This window comes from Camelus bactrianus, chromosome 14, assembly GCF_048773025.1.
Source record: "Camelus bactrianus isolate YW-2024 breed Bactrian camel chromosome 14, ASM4877302v1, whole genome shotgun sequence".
In the NCBI taxonomy this organism is placed as follows: Eukaryota; Metazoa; Chordata; class Mammalia; order Artiodactyla; family Camelidae; genus Camelus; species Camelus bactrianus.
The window spans coordinates 286,332-306,904 of record NC_133552.1 but is presented as its reverse complement, the minus strand read 5'-3'; the positions used below and the strand labels follow the sequence as shown (position 1 = coordinate 306,904).

The 20,573-nt window shown below is 37.9% G+C and overlaps 1 protein-coding gene across 8 annotated transcripts in view; it reads right to left on the bottom strand.

The window, feature by feature from the left end:
• Nucleotides 1-20,573, bottom strand: part of RNF17 (ring finger protein 17) — a 91,761-nt gene that overhangs the window by 10,739 nt on the left and 60,449 nt on the right. For all 8 annotated transcript variants that reach the window (XR_012511574.1, XR_012511575.1, XR_012511576.1 and 5 more), the window contains 8 exons: nucleotides 20,204-20,294; nucleotides 19,113-19,228; nucleotides 17,236-17,525; nucleotides 15,736-15,899; nucleotides 5,120-5,239; nucleotides 4,097-4,177; nucleotides 1,929-2,054; nucleotides 759-815 (listed from right to left, as the gene is read on the bottom strand). Coding sequence is in view for 5 of the 8 variants with exons in the window: in XM_074377838.1 (XP_074233939.1) it covers nucleotides 759-815; nucleotides 1,929-2,054; nucleotides 4,097-4,177; nucleotides 5,120-5,239; nucleotides 15,736-15,899; nucleotides 17,236-17,525; nucleotides 19,113-19,228; nucleotides 20,204-20,294 (1,045 nt within the window). In the remaining 3 variants the exon portion in view is untranslated. The remainder of the gene's footprint in view (nucleotides 1-758; nucleotides 816-1,928; nucleotides 2,055-4,096; nucleotides 4,178-5,119; nucleotides 5,240-15,735; nucleotides 15,900-17,235; nucleotides 17,526-19,112; nucleotides 19,229-20,203; nucleotides 20,295-20,573) is intronic.

Here is a 20,573-nt window from a genome sequence, read left to right as displayed (position 1 = left end):
CCTGCCCTAAGATGGCTAGGGAAAAAGTCAGATAACAAAAGTTGGTGAGGATATGGGAAAAAATGGAACCCTGGTACAATCCTAGTACAAACATACAATGATGCAGCTCTTTTGGAAAACAGTTTCACAGTTCCTTAAAATGGTAAACAGACTCACCAAGGATTTAGTAATTCTAGTCCTAGGTCCATACTCAAGAGAAGTGAAAACAGACATCCAGTTAAAAACTGTACAAGAATGTTCACAGTAGCTTCATTTACAACTGCAAAAAGGTATAAACAACCCAAGTGTCCATCAACAGACGAATGGACAAACAAAATGTGGTGTATCCATGTAATGGAGTATTATTCAGTAATAAACAGGACACATACTACAACATGAATCAACCCTGAAAACATTATGTTGAATGTAAGAAGCCAGTAACAAAGGGCTATGGACTGTCCGGTTCCCTTTATAGGCTAAGTCCAGAGCAGGCAAACCCACAGAGGACTAGTGGTTTCCAGGAGACTGGGGAAGGGGGTGGGAAGTGACTGCAGCAGTGGTGTGGGGTTTCTTTCTGAGACAATAAACTGTTGTGGAATTAGATAGCTGTGATGACTGCACAACTCTGTGACTGTATTAAAAACCACTAAATCGTACACTTTAATTTATTATCTCAATAATGCTGTTATAAAAGAAAAGTGTTTACTTCCTAGTCTTGTATCGGATTCTTTGTATTGAGGAAGTGTCCAAATTTTCAAAATATTTGGATTGAAACTTACCTCAAACGTTACTTTCCATCTCTCTTCCTCATACTTTTTATTGTAATCTGTTGGTTTCTGAAATAACATAGTATTATTAATGAACAAAACCATCTTCAACTATATAGTACTGTTTTAAGGCACTTTAATATTTCATCCCACAAAAACTGTGGGCATGTCCTTGCTGGTAGTCATTTCAGGTTAACTCCGGGAAAATTTAGAGTTCTGAGTAATCTTAACATTGCAACGAGAGGAACCCTCAAAATCATGCTGAGCGCATGTCCATTCTACACAGTCTACAGTAAGAGGGTGGAGGCCCTTCCTTCCCTTTTAAATGTTCACACTGGAGAGTACAACAGAAGGCAGACTAAGCAGTTTTGGTGAAACCTGTTGACAAACACAGGAGCACGCACGCAGACACGCATACCCCTCTGCTCCAAGGAAACGGCTGGCAGTGAGGATCACATGCACAGACTAACATCATGGTTTTCCACTCGAGAGAAGAAAGTTTTGTATGCTGAACTGAACACTCACTGGCTGTGTGTTATCATTATTCAAAAACCAACAAGTGGACTGTCAGTCTAGAAATGAAACTATCTTGCTATGTAAAATGCTGATGTTAATATTTACGATGAACATTCCACTTCTATAAAGTATTTGTGGCAGCTTACAATGTGAAACCATATGTATAACAAGCTGATTATGTTTTTAAAAATATTAAAAACAGAAGCACCAGGCAACTGGAATGGGCTATTTATGAAGCTAAGCTTAAAATCTGGCTCTGAGTTTCTAGTAAGAAGGCCAAATGGGAGAAACGTTCTACCGCCAAATAAAAGGAAAAAACACTTTCTCTTGGGAGACAGCCCTTTTCTGGCAGTGAATTGCAGTACAATTTTATAATTTACATCTATATTCAAACAACACTGGAGAACTATGAGCTTCTTAGGTTTGAAGGTACAGAAACATTAAGTGAACCTGAGTGCAACCGAAGTCTTTTTTTTAGGACATTTATAAAGCATGACATAGTGTAATCATTTCTCAATAAAGAACTGACAGATTCTTGAGACACTCTTAACATGTAAGACGTGTAGAACTATTTGGAAGACTTGAGGCGTAAGACAAAAATATGACATTTTAACCACAATTTCTTTCTCTACAGTTTGGATTTTCATAGAAAAATAGTTCACTTACTTCCTTCAGTATTTCCTCAGAATGTTCAAAAGTACAATATTTATGATGTGCCATAAAATAAGAAAGTGACATTCCATCAAAATAGAGCTGAATAGATAATTTCTCCCATGGACTTTCAGGTAATTCCTATTTAAGTTCAATACAGAAGATTATTACTATAAAATAATATCTGTTTGAAGATTAAAGTTTCATAGTCAGCAAAACTGAAAGGAGGTTTCTGACAATCACAGTATTACTAGTTTGACTAGTGACTCATTTTGCAAAAATTTCTCCATGGTATCTTGGCAGGTTATAAGGCAACAATTCTACTACTATGGTTTATATAGAATATATTTACATGTCTGTAAGGTAGAGAGTCTTCTAGCTATTTACCAGAAAGCAATTTACTGCACATCATCTTTAGATGATACTGATAATTCATCCTAAGTACAAGGGGAAAGAAAAGCTATGCTCAGGGGAAAATAAATGAGTTTACTTAAAAATCCAAAATGGTAGGAATTGGAAAAAATTAACAGTTAGGAGTCATACAATGGCTTTAAAACCTGTGGGCCCATCTACAAACACTGGGCACTGGACATGCACCGGACCGATGGGCCATCGTTCCTCTTTTCTGCTTGGCACCACCCTGGTCCTAACTCGTGTCTCTCCTGAGTGTCTGTAACTTCCAGCAGCCCCCGTTCTGTGTTCTCTGTGTGATTCTCATCAGTGCAGAGGGTAAGGTCGGGTCACGTCACTCCTTTGCCCAGCTTCACAGTTCCCACCTCCAAGTCCTGTGGGTCTTGTCCTCCAGCCACAGTGGCTTGTGTCCCTCCAGAACCCTCCAGGCTTCTGTCCTGGAGCTCCAGGAACTGTTCTGATATCTGCATGGGGTGTCCCCTCACCATTTAAAAGTCTTAACCAAATTCTTTCTTTTTAAGGATGTCTTCCCCAACCAGTGTATTCAATGCTACTTCCTTCCCGGCCCCCCTCTCCCTACCAGCCTTTCCCGCTTCATTTTTCTTCCTAGCACTTATCACTATTTCACACACTCTGTATTTTATTTTAAAAAGTTGCTTCTCCCCGCTAAAATGGAAGCTCAGTGAAGGCAGGAGTTTGACCATATGGCTCACTGCTGTTTCTGCAGGCCTAGACCAGAGCCCAGCATGCACGTGTCACCAGTGTGGAAGGTCCGGGGCGGGGAGGCGGGGCAGCCTGCTGTGCGGCAGGGCTGCAGGGCAGGCAGGCAGGCATGGTTTCTGGGAAGTCGGGGGCCCCTGCTACACTGAGAAGTGTTTGCCCATGTTAAGCTAAGCAGCAAAGAAAGCTGCCTCGATAAACTAAAAAGCTCCAATCTCTGCTATACTCCGTGACCGCCCACGGAGGTGTGACTGACCGGGGAGGCCCCTCTACCTCATTTAAGTGCGTCTGTGGCTCTTTCTGGTCCTTGTCACGTCACAGCTTCACACAGAAATACTTGTTCACAGTTTTTACATCTTTCTACTTGAATCTTCAAACACAGCTCCAGGTTAATCTTCTCATTACCTGGCTGCTCAGAAACCTCCAGTGGGGCCTCCTGACTGACCTCCTGACTGACCGTACTTCTCACACACCTGTTCACACTGCTCCTCACAGACGCACACTTCCTACAGGTGTGCCAGGCCTGCTTCTGTGCACACCTCCCCTCCAGGTCAGGAGACTGGCTTGACTTCACCACCCCACACTCCTGTCACACTTAGTCCTTTCCCAGTCGCCTGGCTCCGCGCAAGCCCTTCGTGGTGTCCAGTCTTTAGGTTTCTGTGTCTCACTGTTTCCCTAACTAGATGGGGTCTCTGAGGACAGGATTACCTGCACCTCACACAGCGCTACACATAGCACCCTCTCGAAAGCGACCAAGTGTGCTGTAAACGTCTCTAATTCCTTAGTACTTCTCCCTGGGTCAAAGTAAGTCGTTACTAAGGAACTGTCCAAATTACCGGATTTCTTGCTTATGAAAGTTCTCGGGAACTTGCTCAAAATTAGGTTTATTTAAAATGAGCCTAGGAACCAAAGTGGAAACTTTCACGTTAATGAGTAATTTAGGATCACACAGGGACATAGTTCATCATAAAAAATATGCTTCACATTATGTTACCTGAACACTTCATGGCAAATAATCTACATCAACGACATATGCTTTAAATACAAATTACCATGATGTGAATTTCCACCTCTCTCTTTGAAAGCAGTTCCTGAAGAAGTTCTATCGCATCTGGTTGCCAGACATTCCCAACCTGTTTGGGATTAATAGACTCAGATTCCTTCACACTTTCACAAAATAAGACACAGCAGGAAGTAAATGAAAATACACAAAAGCAGCCATAAACAGGTAACACTACAGAGTAGTACAAAACGTACAGGCAATTTTCAGAGATATCATGGGTATATGATAAAAATGATCTTAAGAAACTAATAATTCGCCTCAGCTTCCCATGTCACTCTCTTATTTTATGCTTTAAAAATATAAACCCACAGTAAAAGCAAAACATCATAAAACTTTAAAAGAGCCAACATGCCAACGCAGTGCCTGCATAATGACCATGCCTGCACGTACCACGGAGCAGCGACTGTCACGTTTTACGTGCACAGAGGCTCACCTGGCAGGGAGTGCTTCCTGCCAGCACCTGCCCCCGGCCCACCTGCCAGACGATGTGCATCTGGGGCACGTCCAGGATGCAGCCTCCCTAGCGGCCCTGAGCCAAGACCACCCAGCCAGGCTGCTCCTAGTCTGTGAGCCACAGGGACTGTATAAAACCTCTAAAAAGCTTATTGTCAATTGAGACCACTAAGTTTTAAGCTTAACTTGTTATGTAGTGTGAGATAATTAATATACCATTCCTTAACCTGATCCAGATAAAGGATAAATATCTTGAAATTTTACTTGATAAAGCCATAACTAGAAATTAACAATCATACACCTTCCCATCTATCAATTTATTGTATCAATTTATCCAGATGTTTTTATATCCTTCAGTATAAATCTGTAGTTTTCTTCATAAAGGCCCTTTAGCTGTCTTAGTGAGCTTATTTCTAAATATTCTACTACTTTTGTTGCACTAAAAGGAATTTCAATTTACACTCTAATTTCTAGAAAATTATTCTTAATAAAATACAATAAATTAAAATAAAATAAAAGTATTTAAAATTAACCATCCCACCAATCACTGTTCACTCACAGGTATGGTATTACAGAGCTGACACGGAATACAAAACTGGGGTCTATCAGGACACAGCAAAACAGGGTAAAGATGACACTGCGGAATCTTCTCTGTGAATCCGTGATCTAAATACTGCACCTGAAACAGGACAAATAAAATTTATTACTTTTTTGTATACTTTTTTTTTTAATTGAAGTATAGTCAGTTCACAATCTTGTGTCAATTTCTGGTGTACGACATAAGGCTTCAGTTATATATATATATTATATACTGTATATATATATATATATACATATATATTCATTTCATATTCTTTTCACCATAAGTTACTACAAGATATTGAATATAGTTCCCTGTGCTGTACAGTACGAACTTGTTTATCTAGACAAATAAAAATTTACAATTAAAATTTACTACTAAAAACTAGAGGACTGAAGGGACCCTCTGGTATTAAACAACAACAAAAAAAGACATCCTGGAAAGAAATATAAATCTGGATTTAAAACATATTCAGAAAAAAAACAACATTACATTTCCTCATCCCATAGTGTATCAAATCTCACTGTCAAAAGGATTTCTTACATATAAACCAAAGCCTTTTCTTTCCTTGAGAATAATTAATTTTCTGGAGAATGTTTAAAAATTTTGTTTTGTTTTTCAAAGTATTTTAGAAGTCCCGTTTTTTCTATTTAATAAAACAACATTTCTCAGTATTCCTCAGTTTCAGCTTGGGAAACTCTGAATGTAATGTTTCCTTCTTGGAGAATCACATTGCATAAAAAAGGTTCTGAGAAATCCTATGAGAAAAAAATTTGCTTTTAAGTCATCCAGTGTTCCTCAAACTTTTTTGTAAAATAACTTTTTAAAGACTATTTTTTTTTAGTTTTGGGTTGATAGCAAAATTTGGAGAAAGGTACAGAAGCCTGCCTCATACTCCCTAAGCTCCCATGCCTGCCTCCCCCATCACAACACCCTGCACCAGACGGGTAACCTGTTACCATCATAAAACTACACTGACACACCATAATCAAGGTCCACAGAGATAACAGAAGGTCCACTTTGTGGTGTGCACTCTGTGGGTTTGACAAATGTACAGAGACTTGCATCCACCTTTACGCCACCACACAGAGTAGGTTCACTGCCCTGAGAATCCTCTGGTTTCCGTCTGTTCAGTCCCCTTCCCCTCAACCCCTGGCAGCTACTAAGCTTTTTACTATCTTCATATTCTGCATTTTCCAGAAGGTCATGTAGATGGAGTCATACAATATGTAGCCTTTTCAGACTGGCTGCTTTCACTTAGTAACACACATTTAAGGTTTGTCCGTGGCTTTTTGTGGCTTCATTTCTTTTTAGCGCTGGATAATGTTCCACTGTCAGGACAGACCACGGTTCATGTATCCATTCACATACTGAAGGACATCTTGGGTGCCTCCAAGTTTGGCAGTTACGACTAAAACTACAAACATCTGTGTGCAGGTTTTTGTGTGGACGTTAAGTTTTCAAATCCTTTCGGTAAATGCTGTGAAAGTTAAATAAACAAAGACTTCAATTAAATACAGCTGAGACCAGAAAGGGGAGCTCTAAGCCCTGGACGACAGCCGTGCCCAACAGGGACAGACTCCCCCCTTTTTCTGGCCAGGACGCACCAGTGAAAAGCCATGGCTCTTTGTTTACCAGAGTCTTCCCAACTTCCTCCTCTTCTCCGTAAAAATGCCCCTTCCCTTGCTGTGCAGGAACTTGGATGTGGCTTGTCATGGTTGTGGATCCTGAATTGCAATTCCCTGCTGACCCCAAATAAACCCAACTTTGCTGGAGAACTATCTGGCAGTCTGTTTATTTCAGGTCAACAATACCAAGAAGTGCAACTGCTGGATCACACACTAAGAGTAAGTTCAGTTTTTGAGAAACTGCCAAACTGTCTTCCAAAGTGGCCGCACCATTTTGCATTCCCACCAACAGTGAATGAGGGTTCCTGTTGCTCCAGATCCTCATCAGCACTTGGTGTTGTCAGTGTTTCAGATTTTGGTGACACAGGTAGATGCGTAATAGTATCGTGTACTAACTTGCATTTCCCTGTCAACGTATGGCGTGGAGCGTCTTTTCATGTATTTACTTGCCATCTGTATGTCTCCTTTGGTGAGGTGTCTGTTAGGGTTTTGGCCCATTTTAAAAATTAGGCTGATTTCTTATTATTGAATTTTAAGAGTTCTTTGTATATTTTGGGTAACAGCCCTTTATCAGATGCATATTCTGCACGTATTTTCTCCCAGTGTATAGCTTGTCTTATTATCTTGACATTGTCTTTCTGCAAAGCAGAAGTTTTTAATTTTAACGAATTTCAGCTTATCCATTCTTTCTTTCATGGGTCATGTCTTCAGTGCTGTCTACAAAGTCACTGCCATACGCAAGGTCACCTGTATTTCTATGCTGTCTTTCTGAGTTTTACGCTTCACATTTAGGTTTGTGGTCCACTTTGAGGTAGTTTCTATGGAGGACGTAAAGTCTGTGTCTAGATTAATTTTTTTGCATGTGGATGTTCCATCGTGACTATCTTTGCTCAGTTGCACTGCCTTCGCTCTCTTGTCAAAGATCACTGACTGTATTTACGCGGCTCTATTTCTGGGTTCTCTATTCTGTTCCATTGACCGATTTGTATTTTGTTTTGCCAGTAACAGTCTGAATTATTTTAACTTTATGCTAAGTCTTGAAGCCTAACATGTCAGTGCTCCATCTTTGTTCTTCCCTTTCAGTATTGTATTGGCTACTCTGTGTCTTTTGCCTCACTATATAAACTCAAAAATCAAGTTTACTGATATTCACAAAGGACCTTGCTGGGAATTTGACTAGGATTGCACTGAATCCATAAAAACAGTTGGAAAGAATTGACATCTTGACATTACTGAGTCTTTCTACAACACAGAATTTCTCTCCATTAATTTTGTTTTTTGAGTTCTGTAGTTTTCCTCATATAGATCTTGTACATATTTTGTTAGATTTATACCTAAATATTTTGTTTTGGGGGGTGCTAATGTAAATGGTATTGTGTTTTGTATTTCAAATTCCACTTGTTCACTGAAGGGACTGGGAAAGGAACTGAGTATTGTACATTAATCTTACATCCTACAATCTTTTTATAATTACTTATTAGTTCCAGGCATTTTCTTGTCAATTCTCTTGCATACACACACACACACACACACGGACATGTCACCTGCCAGCTGGATCTGTCTTAATTATGACAGGGAAATGTTGACGTCTCCACCTGTTTCTCCTTGCAGCTCTATTAGTTTTTGCCTCACGTAGTTTTACTCTGTTCTTAGGGGCACATACATTAAGAATTTTATGTCTTCTTAGACAATTGACCCATCTGTCATCATGTAATGCCCTCCTTTTTCCCTGATAACTTCCCTTGCTTTGAAGTCTGTTCTGTCTGAAATTATTATAGCTACTTTTTCTTTTGATTAGACTGAGCATGGAATATTTTTCTCAGTCCATTTAATCTTCACCTTGTATACAATGTAGACAACGGATAGTTGGGTGCTGTTTTTTGATCTACTCTAACAATATCTATCTTAATGGGTGCACTTAGGCCACTGATCTTCAAAGTGATTACTGATATAGCTGGATCAATATCTAACATCTTTGGTACTATTTTTAATTTGTTGCTCTTGTTCTCTGTTCTCATTTTTGTTTTCTACTGTTTTTTTCCTCTGGTGTTTTTTTCAGGGCAAGGGAATTTTATCATTCCATTTTCTCTTTCTTAGCATATCAATATAGTTTCAAAATATTTTTTTTAGTGGTTGCCCTACAGTTTGCAATAATCATTTACAACTGATCTAAGTCCACTTTCAAGTAACACTGTACCACTTTACAGACACTTGACAGTATGAGTACCTTACAATAACAAAATGACCCTAATTCCTCCCTGCCATCTTCTGCACTGTGGTCATTCATTTCACATATATAAACATACATAAGCGTATATATGATATATATATATATATATATAAAAGCACGGGTAATTACATTGCTGCTATTACTACTCTGAACAAACGATTATCTGTTAGAGCTTACCAAACTATTATCGTAGATCAATCAAAAAAAGAAAAACGAAAGATTTATCTTCACTTATTCCTCTTCAAATTCTTTTCTTTACGTAGATCAAAGTTTCTAACCTATTACTTTCCTTCTCCCTAAAACTTTTCTTTTAACATTTCTTGCAAGGTAGGTCTACTGGCAACAAACTCTCTCAATTTTTGTTTCTCTGGAAAGTTGTCAGTTTCCCTTCAGTTTTGAAGGACAATTTTGCAGAGTACAGATTTCTAGGCTGATGGGTTTTTCCCCCTCAAGATTTTAAATGTTTCGATCCACTCTCTTCTTGCTTGTGTAGTTTCTAAGGAGAAGCTGGATGTAATTCTTCTCCTTGCTTTTCTACAAGTAAGGTGTTTTCCCCCTCTGGCTTCTTTCAGGATTTTTCTGTAACTTGGATATTCTGTCGTTTGAAATGACAGAATAATTTGTTTTGCATCTATTCTGCTTGGTGTTCTCTGAGCTCCTGAATGTATGGCTGGTGTCTGACATTAATTTGGGGAAATTCTCAGTCATAATTTTTCAGATGTTTCTTCTCTCTTCACTTGCTGGTATTTCTATCACCCCCATGTTACACCCTTGTTGTTGTCCCACAGTCCTGGGGTACCGGCTCTGTTTCTTTCAGTTTTCGCTCTCTTTACTTTTCAGCCTTAGAGGCTTCTACTGGTGCCCCCTCTAGCACAGAGATTCTTCCCTCAGCTGTGGCCACTCCACTAATAAGCCCAGAAAGGTTCCTTCTTAGTATTTCTACCTCTCTGCTTACATTGTCCCTCTGTTCTTGCATGTCACCTACTTTATCCATCAGAGTTCTCAGCATAGTAACCAGAACTGTTTTAAGTTCCTGTTCTGATAATTCCAACACTTCTGCCATGTCTGGTTCTGATGCTTGCCCTGTCACTTCAAATTGTGTTTTCTGCCTTTTAAGTACACTTAATAGTTGAATTTAGCTATGACATACAACATATTAGTTTCAGGTGTACAACATAATGATTTAACATTTGCATATACTGCAAAATGATCACAACAGTAAGTCACCATGCATAGTTACAAAACATTTTTTTCTTGGGATGGAAACTTTTAAGATCTACTCTCTTAGCAACTCTCAAATGTACACTATTATTAATTATAGTCACCATGCTGTACATTACATCTCCATGATGTATTTTATACCTGGAAGTCTGTACTTTTAGTGCCTTTCACCCATAGTGCCCACCCTGCCTCTGACAACTAACAATCTGTTCTCTGTATCCATGAACTCAATTTTTGTTATTTTTTTAGATTTCACGTACAAGAGAGATAATTAAGTATCTGTCTTTTTCTGTCTGCATTATGTCACTCAGCACAGCGTCTTCAAGGTCTATCCATGTCATCTCAAATCACAAGATTTCCTTCTTTTTCATGACTGAAAAATATTCCATTCTATTTATATACCACAATTTCTTTATCCATTCATCTATCAGTGGACACTTAGGTTCATATCTTGGCTATTGTATAATGCTGAAATAAACACAAAAGAGCATATATCTTTTCAATTGTGTTTTCTGTTTTCTTCAAATAAATACCTAGAAGTGGAATAGCTGGGTCACACAGTAGTTCTATTTTTAATTTTTTGAGGATCTTCCATATTGTTTTTCATAGAGGCTGTACCAGAGTCTCAAAAGCAGCATATGAAGTTTCTTTATTCTCCACATTCTCACCCACACTTAACTGGTTTTCTTTTTGATAACAGCTGTATCTAACAAGTACAAGGTGATATCTTATTGCAGTTTGATTTGTAACTCTCTGATAACTAGTGATATAGAACATCTTTTAAGGTACCTGTTGGCCATTTGTATGTCTTCTTTGGAAAAATGTGTATTCAGAGCCTCTACCTAGTTTTTGATCAGATTGTTCGAATTTTATTTGCTATTGAGTTGTATAAGTTCTTTTTTTATTGAAGTATAGCTGCTGTACAAGATTATATATTACAGGTGTACAATATAGTGACTCACAATTTTTAAAGCTTATACTCCATTTAGTTACTATAAAAAATACTGGCTATATTCCATATGTTGTACAACATATCCTTGTAGCTTATTTTCACCTAATAGTTTGTACTTCTTAGTCTCCTACTCCTAAACTGCCCCTCCCCACTGGTAAAACACTAATTTGTTCTCTGTATCTGTGGGTCTACTTCTACTACTTTTCTTGTTATATTCCCTGCTTTTCTGTATTTTTTAGATTCCACATATAAGTGGTATCATACAGTACTTGCCTTCCTCTGTCTGACTTATTTCACTTAGCATAATGCCCTCCAAGTCCATCCATGTTGCTGCAAATGTCAGTTTCATTTTTTATGGCCGAGTAGTATTCCACTGTATTTATATCCCACAGCTTCTTTATCCATTCACCTGTTGATAAACACTTAGGCTGCTTCCATATCTTGGTAATTGTACATAATGCTGCTATAAACATTGCAGTGCATATATCTTTCCAAATTAGTGTTTTTTGTCTTTTTCAGATAAACGCCCAGAAGTGGAACTCCTGGGTCTTACGATAGTTTTGTTTTTAGTTTTTTGAGAAACCTCCATACTATTTTCCACAGTGGTTGCATCAATTTACATTCCCATCATCAACAGTGTAGGAGGGTCCCCTTTTTGCCCCATCTTCACCAGCATCTGTTATTTGTTTTCTTTTTGATGACAGTTGATTCTGACAGGTGTGAGGTGATACCTCATTGTGGTCTTGACTTGCATTTCCCTGATGATCAGCAATGTTGAGCGTCTTTGCACATGCCTGTTGGACATCTGCATTTCCTCTTTGGAAAAATGTCTATTCATTTCTTTTGCCCATTTCTTAATCATTTTTTAAAAAACGGTGAGTTGTAGGAACTGTTCATATATGTTGGATATTAATCCCTTGTTGGTCATATCATTTGCAAATATTTTCTCTCATTCAGTAGGTTGTCCTTTTGTTGATGGTTTCCTTTGCTGTGCAAAAGCTTTTCAGTTCAATTAGGTTCCATTTGTTATTTTTGCTTTTCTTTCTTTCTCTTTAGGAGACAAATCCAAAAAAAAAAATAGTGCCGTGATTTATGTCAGAGAGTGTCCTGCCTATGCTTTCCTTGAGGGGTTTTATAGTGTCTAGTCTTAGATTTCGTTCTATAATCCATTTTGAGTTTATTTTTGTATGTGGTGTTAGAGAATGTTCTAATTTCATTCTTTTACACGTAGCTGTCCAGTTTTCTGAGCACCATCTATTGAAGAGACTCTCTTTCCTCCACTGTATAGTTTAACCTCCTTTGTCGTAGATTGACCATAAGTGCATTTCTGGGCTCGAGTTGTGTGAGTTCTTAATGTAAATCAGATATATGATTCACAAATATTTTCTCCCATTCAGTAGGTTGCTTTTTCATTTGTTGATTTCCTTTGCTGTGCAGTTTTTTAGTTTGGTGTTTGTCCACCTAGTTAATTTTTGTTTTTGTTGCCTTGCTTTTATTTCTCATTCAACTTTGTTGTGTCTCAAAATTCTGTTTTTTGCTTTTTTTTTTTTTTTGCCTTTGCTTTTGATGTCAGATCCAAAAAAATTATCACCAAGACCCATGTATGTTAAGGAACTTACCACCTATGTGCTCTTCTAGGAGTTTTATGGCTTCAGGTCTCATGTTCAAATCTTTAACCTATTTTGAGTTAATTTTTGTGTATGTTGTAAGTTAATGGTCTAGTTTCATTCTTTTGCATGTGGCTGTCCAGCTTTCCTAGCACCATTTATTGAAGAAACTGACCTATCCTCAGTGTATATTCTCAGCTTCTTTGTCATAAACTGACCGTATGTGCACAGGTTTATTTCTAGGCTGTCTATATTCTACTCTACTGATCTATCATCTGTTTTCAATGTCAATATCATACTGTTCTTTAATTGAAGAATAGTCAGTTTACAATGTTGTGTTAATTTCTGGTATACAGTGTAGTGCTTCAGTTACACATACACATATTTCTTCTCATATTCTTTCTCACTATAGGCTAGTACAAGACACTGACTACAGTTCCCTGTGCTGTACAGTAGGACCTTGTTGTTTATATTTTATGTATACTTGTTAGTATCTGCAAATCCTGAACTCCTTCATACTCCTTTGACTGTAATTTTTTCTTGATAGCTGGACTTGTACTGAGTGAAAGAAACTGCTATAAATGGGCCTTTAGTAATGTGCTAGTAGGTGTCGGGAAGGCCGAGTGTTCTACAGTCTGCTGAGCAGGTCTCAGGTTCTCAGTGAGCCTGTGCCTCTGGACTGTGAACTTCACAAGTGTTCCCCCGGTTTTTGTTCTTCTCCTAAAGTGGGAGAGGATGGATACAGCAGGCTGGAGTTGGGTCTTTCTCCCATGTGGAAAACTACAGCTAGTTAAAACTGGGTAATTTCCTTCCCTCCAGGCTGATCAGGCTTTGATAATCCCCCAGTCACGTAGGCCCTGCTTAACTACTTTCTCCTGAGTGCAGGCCTTATTAAGAACAGAATGCTCTGGCATATTTTGAAATGGTTCTGTCTCTCCTTCCTGATACCTATGTGAGAACCAAGTCGAGCTCCTAGAGATAAGTCTCACAGAACTTTGTAGAACCCTCCTACATTTGGTTCCCTGGAGCTGTTACCTCTCGGAGTTGTCCACACTAGGTTCCGGCACTTCCTCAGTGGAAGTTCTGGTCATTACTCTGCTCCCATGAGCTGTGACTCCCACATCACCTGACTCTCTAATTGCTGGGGCAGTGGTTTGCCCTTTGTCCTCCCTCTTCTATGGATCCAAGAGGAGCTGCTGATTTTTCAGTTTGTTCAGCTTTTTATTTGTGGTTAGGATGGTATGGCAACTTCAAAGCTCCTTAAATGTGGAAGCAGAAACTAGAAGTCCTCAATAATCCATTTTTGAGATGTTTTATTTAATTCTAATAATTCAATTTCTAAACTTAATAAAGTTATTTCTGTCACCCCAACTTAATAAAACTAACATGTCACTGTTTAATTGGGCTAGCCTGGCAATCAGAATTTTAAAAAATAAAATAAAATTGAATAAAAAAATCTGAGTACAGTAGTTAGGGTGAATACAGTTTTATGTAATGTTTATTTCTTAATGTAGATCATAGGATAAACTTTGAAAGACAGGAAGTTAAGAAATGAAAAACTTATTGTGTATACTTGAAATGTATAGGAAAAAATAAAAAATGATTAGAATTTCAAAATACTTTAAAATAAATTTAAAAGCCAGAGATGTTAAAAAGTGTGAGAAAAATAAAGCTCACCACACTCTCTTATTTACTTGGATTCCTTATATGTAAAGTTCATGAATGGTAACAATGAAAACTGAACTTCAATTTACCTTTATGTTAAAAAAGAAAAAGGATTATCTGAAGAAGTCAAATGTATGTGAAAACTGACTCATTTGCATATAAACACATGAATCTGAAAGTACCCATATACTTAAATACTCACCCAAAATTTGAAACCATTTTACTTCTATTGAAAACATACAAGGTTTGTATTCCAGCAGAAAAGGCCCAAGAGTTAGATCAGAAATTTATGAATCAGAGGCTTAAGACATGAATTCCAGCACTACTACCCACTGATAGGTTAACCTTGGGCACATCACTGAATCTAAATTTCTTACTATTATAATGGGAATAATAATCTACATTTATGATAGTTGGAAACAAAGAGTATGTGAAAAAAGCTTAGAAACCTGAGGTGCTATATAATTGTCAAATGTCACCATCAAATAGGTAACAAACTTCTATGCAAGTATTAACAAAGACTTTTCTTAATTTTTCTTCCCTTCCTAATACCAAATTTTTCATAGACTTCGTGTCTCTTGATTTCATTGCTTTACTTAGTGAGTACATTGTAAATGGAGGCATTTTCGTCTATTTTTTTACATATACACGTTTTTTCAAAATATGGTTGACCCTCGAACAACATGGGTTTAAACTACAAGGGTTTATGTGTGGATTTTTTTCAGTAAATACCTACTACAGCCCTACACGATTTACAGTTGTTTAAACCTGTCATGTGGAACCATGGGTACAGAGAACAGTATAAACTATACTTGGAATCACTGTGTGGGGCACTGGTGCCCTGACCCCTGTGCTGTTCAAGGTCTACTGTATGCAGTTCTTTCTGAAGATTCTGGATGAAACTCGAGCACTGTTCTCAGTATTATGGAAAGATAAATTAACCCTTATTGTGAAAGAGTAAATTAGAGAAGCCTGAAAATAAATTTGCTAAGGAGATACAGAACAAACTGGAAAATGTTAATTGTTTTACTTAACACAATGTATACAAACAGGGCTTCCAATTACAAATAAGTGGCACCATTCAGGTATCAGTGGCAAAATTCCTATCTGGAAAATAAAAAGAGAAATTCTTATTACAAATAAATGTGTAATGCATCTGACTGATCTTTCTACAGGAATGAACTCATTAAAAGATGTTTTAATCAAAATTTCATGTATTTGGATTCAAAAGACCACTTAACATTATTATAGCATTTAGCCTTAAAATAGTCACAGGAGAACATGAGACTCACCCGGATAGTGCCGCCAACGACCTCCACCACCCTGCCTCGATACCACAGCGTATCTGATCCCCTTACTGCACAGGCTTCTCCCTTCTTCCAGAAATAAGACTCCAAAAGACCAAGGCACTTTAAATTACTCTGAATTTCATTCATCATTTTCATTAGTTCTGGTTCTGAAGAAATTATTAAAAGTAGAAAGCATTTAGGGAAGATTCCCTATCATTTTCAAATGAAGTCATCATCAACCTTTAATAACTTCATCACTTAGAAAATATAAGGAATTAAAAATGAGTCCCCACATAACAGAGCTTTAATAAAAATCTAATTTAGTCAGTAGCTTCTATACGTTTCAAAACATACTACTGATTAACAGCATGTAAATTATTCTGATCTCTGGTTATCAATGCAAGCGTTATTTTGTGAGTGCAAGAGTCATTAAAAACTCTAAACACATAGGGAGCCTAATACAAAAGAACTAGCACTTTAACAGAACATCATTTTGGCAGCACACATATGTGAAACAGAACACAAGCTGAACATCATGAGATGCTCAGATAGATCATGATGTGTGGATATAAAAACTCTTAAATGTTGCTACCTCCTGCTAACTGCCTCATAATCTCCACACATGTCCAAGGCTGGTACCATTGGAGGCAGCCCTGCTGTCAGCTCCTGTGCCAGTTCTTCCGCTGCAGGTGTGTGTTCCTGGGCAGCAGCCTCAGCCTGGTCTCCTGTGAACTGGGCCTAACAGGCCCACCTGCACTATCAGGGTTGCAGGGACCGGACACAAAGCGTCTAGCTCACTGCCCGGCACAGAATAGTCAACCAGTCCCAGCCCTGATTACACACGTCAAGCAAAGCTTCTGGATTAAGCACTGTTGCTAGAGGTCTGAAACACTACTCACTTCTACAAGAGCCAATTACACAGATTTATTCTGGTTTTCAAATAAAAAATAGTATTTAGGAGATTAACAAATGCGACAAAAATTTCATAGTCACCGTACCCCTCACCACTGGTGGACTTACAAGCGAGTGAGGGAGCTTGCATCCCGTGAAAGCTGGAGCTGCCAGGAGTTCTCGAGTGTTCTGGGCACACCCGGCTTGCAGAAAGCCAGCACTAGCACATTAGCCTGAAGAGACTCAGGAAGTCCCTGGTCTTTAGTCATTTGTTCTGATTCCTGTTTTCATTCTAAATGATTATTAACTTTTAACTCTTCTTAGAGAGCTTCCAAACTTGCACAAGTGGTCTTACACACCCAGAACCGCCCCCTGCTCACTTTAGGCCCAGTGTCTATCCATTCCAGTGTCTCAGTGAATGATCTTTATGCGCTAGGCACTGTGAAGAGTGCTTTTTGTGCATTATTTCATTTAACCCACACAACAACTCAGTGGAGACAAGTTCAGAGAGGTTAGATACTTGCCGAAGGTATTTCAATCCATGGGTATCTTACCAGAGAACAGGAGCTGCAGTGACCACTCTGAGAGCTCTGCACAAAGTGGAAGTCTTACCTGATGACTTAGGTACCACAAACACAGTGCCATCGTCACCAATGCAGCTGACTATGGCCTCAAATACTTTCTGGGTAGGGATAGCTGGTGGTCTGTAGGATCCAGCAGTCCTTGGTTCTAGAATTTTCTCCTTAAATTCAGACACCCTGTGCTCACTGACAGTATCAGCTGCTTTTTTGTCAGGGTCACAGTTAATTTTAATACACTTGGTAACTGCTGACTCATCTTGTTCCAGGGGGGTTTCCAGAGATTTCTGGGATAATGAATGGCTGTTATCCAATTTGTTAATTCTGTAACATCCAAAAAAAGAACACATCTAAACATGAGCAAATAAAAAAATTATGGACAAACAACATAAAAAGAATCCTTCAAATATGCTTGAAATTTAAAGAAAATATTTGCTCTAGCCTAGGATATACTGATTTGTTACAATGAAAGTTATTTTAAATTATGAATGAGCTTGATGAAAATAAAGCAATACAATTCCACTTATATGTTAAACTACTATCCACCATTATATGCCATTCTCTCTTAAAATCTTGTAGTAAGTATATGCCAAATATTACACAATTAACTAGCTATTACTGAGAAATACAACAGCTTCAAGCTGATTCCAATTTAGCCCAATGACAAACATCTGTGTGGCAAGTTATCAACATTCATAAAACGATACAAAGATAATATGAATCCCTAATAGTTTTTTCGTACTATTCAGGACTAAGTATTAATGGTAATATACTATACTCACTCATAATTATTTTACTTCCTGTTATTCTCTTCCAATTAAAAAATTATGCCTATAAAAAATCCTAGAAGGACATATTAACATTGCTTATGTTAGAGAAATTATGGCAGGTTTTTGTTTCTCCCACTTCCCTGTATTTTCTTTGAAAAGGAAATAGGCACTGATAAAACAGCTACATAATTCCTCAGGTAACACTGCACCCTCATCGTCCCAGTCTTGAGATAGTAGTTTTAGTGCCATGAAAGCAAAAAAAGAACATTAAACTAGTGGTGGCTATTGTCAGCAGTATTAGCTTGTGTAGCATTTTCCACTTTAACGTTTCTTTTACCAGGGAACTGTGTAGCCTAAAGTCAGTGAACTGGAAAGGACACACATGCAGGCCTGAAGATGCAGCGTCCGGCTGTGCACCGACGCCCCAGCAGCAAGCCGGCCTCTACACACCAAGCCAACAACCTCACTTTCATTTTATTCTGATTTCTCATTCTCTTTCCACTTCATCAGGCCTGGGGTCCTGGTCCAAATAAGGAAAGATACAATCTATGATGAAAAAAGAGATCTGGCTATGTATGGTGGAGAGTGGCTACCTGGAATACGTATTTGCAGTTCTAACATACCTCTACCTCTACAAGGAAAGAGACAGAGAGAGGAAACTGGGGCTACAGCAATATCCTGATTCTTCTCCCCTTGGATCAGAGGAATTTAAACCCCAAACTTATTACCTGAAAGGATCTTTAAATGTAAATATTGTTCAGGTATTCTTCTTTTTGCTGTCCATTTCTACCTTTTGCCACCCATTTTGGTATATATCTACCAGAATTTCCAATATAAAGCTTAAACATTTCCATCTTAAGCAAATGAGGTCAAAGGGCTCGGATCTGCTATCCACTATCTAATTCTCTTTTCCTTTGGTTTAGAGTGTAAATACCAGCGCAAAGGGGAAAGTATAAAAGCAAAAATGTCAGCAGGGGTTTAAATATTTAGCAATCCTGAATGAATTTATTTCTGAGCTAGCTCCTCAAGGTCAGGTTATAAGTCATTTCTGAGAGCAAACAAGAGGCAATTCACGTCTGAAAGCATACAAATTAGAAGCTTCCACCACAAAATGGTATTAAAAAAAAAAAAAGGTCTGTACCTCCTTTCTCTCAAAGCCAAACCCTTTTTAATCAAATATTTAGAAACATCAATACGCTCTCCTTTTTCATCTCTGCAGAAAATTTTCACAGGTAATGGCCATGTTGTTTTGTTTTCCTGCAGTGATTTAAGACCAGAGTAAATATGAGACACAAAAATGCAATCTTTTTATAAACATTACACTTTTCACAGGTACTTCCTCCACATTTCTCCATGCCAGGAAGAAAAATTCCCAACCAAGTAATTTTGACATCTGAGTGTATCAGAGAAAACAGCGTGGGAGAAAGTCAACAAGGTAAGACAGGTGTTCTGAGAAGTGAATCAGGAAGGCATCACTGTCAAGGTGAAATTTACCAAGGGGAGGGGAAAAAAGGCTGAAAGCTTTTTTCATCCCAGAGTGGAGGAGGGAGGAATACACCCTCAATTACAAGTTTCTGTATTCTCCTAAACTCTGCAAATTACAGAACTAAAATATATTTTCCCAGGTATGACTTTATTTTCCTTGTGAAAAGTCAAAAAAGGAAAGAACTACAAAACATATATTCTGCTTTACGTAAAATTATAAAAATGGAGAAAGTGTACATAGAAAAAATTAACATGGAAAAACTAGTAAGAAAATTGTAATCGTTACTGCAATAAAATGTATCAAATTAGAAAAAAGCAAAGGAGGCAAAGTATTTTTGAGTGTTCTGAAAAGATACATCCTATATATGTATCCTCATGTTAAATCCGTACTCATACACTTTTATAACACTGTTAATATGATTTCACTAGAAGCCTAACTTTCCAATCTGTAAAGAATATCAAAAGGCTTCAAAAATGCACTTCAGCATAAATACATATACTCTGTTTGAATGTGCAAATTATCAACTCAAGAATATTACTTTAGAAATGTTTTGATTCACTAATATAATCATTTATGTTATATCTATTATCAAACAGGCATTATAACTTGAATTAAGACCAAAAAAAGGTTGCAAAAAAAAAAAAATCCAACAGCTTACTGTTATTTACTCAGCAAAATAAACTGGCTTGTAGAAACCATCAATGACAGAACTGGTCCACATCTGTAGCTGTTCACCTGGCACGCACCTGTACGATGATGGTTGCCATGGCTCCAGTCAGGTACAATGAGAGACAGTCACAGGCTGTTGCTGTCCACTTGTCACTCCCACCAGTTGGTCTAAAGCAAAAAATGACAACTAGTTTTATACAAATAGCATAGGATACAGAACTACACAAAAGAAACTCCACATACAGACATAAATTTGAACCAACTACATGTAATGAGAAAATTTAAACGTGGTTTTGTGTTATTTTCACAATTTTATTCCCCATTTTCATAGCCCTTTGTCTATTTTACTTATGGCCCAAATTACATGCTAAGTTATTTATGTACCTCTGTTCTAAAGCTACACTGAGAACTCTTAAAAAAGGAGGTTATGTTTTAAGTTTTTTACGC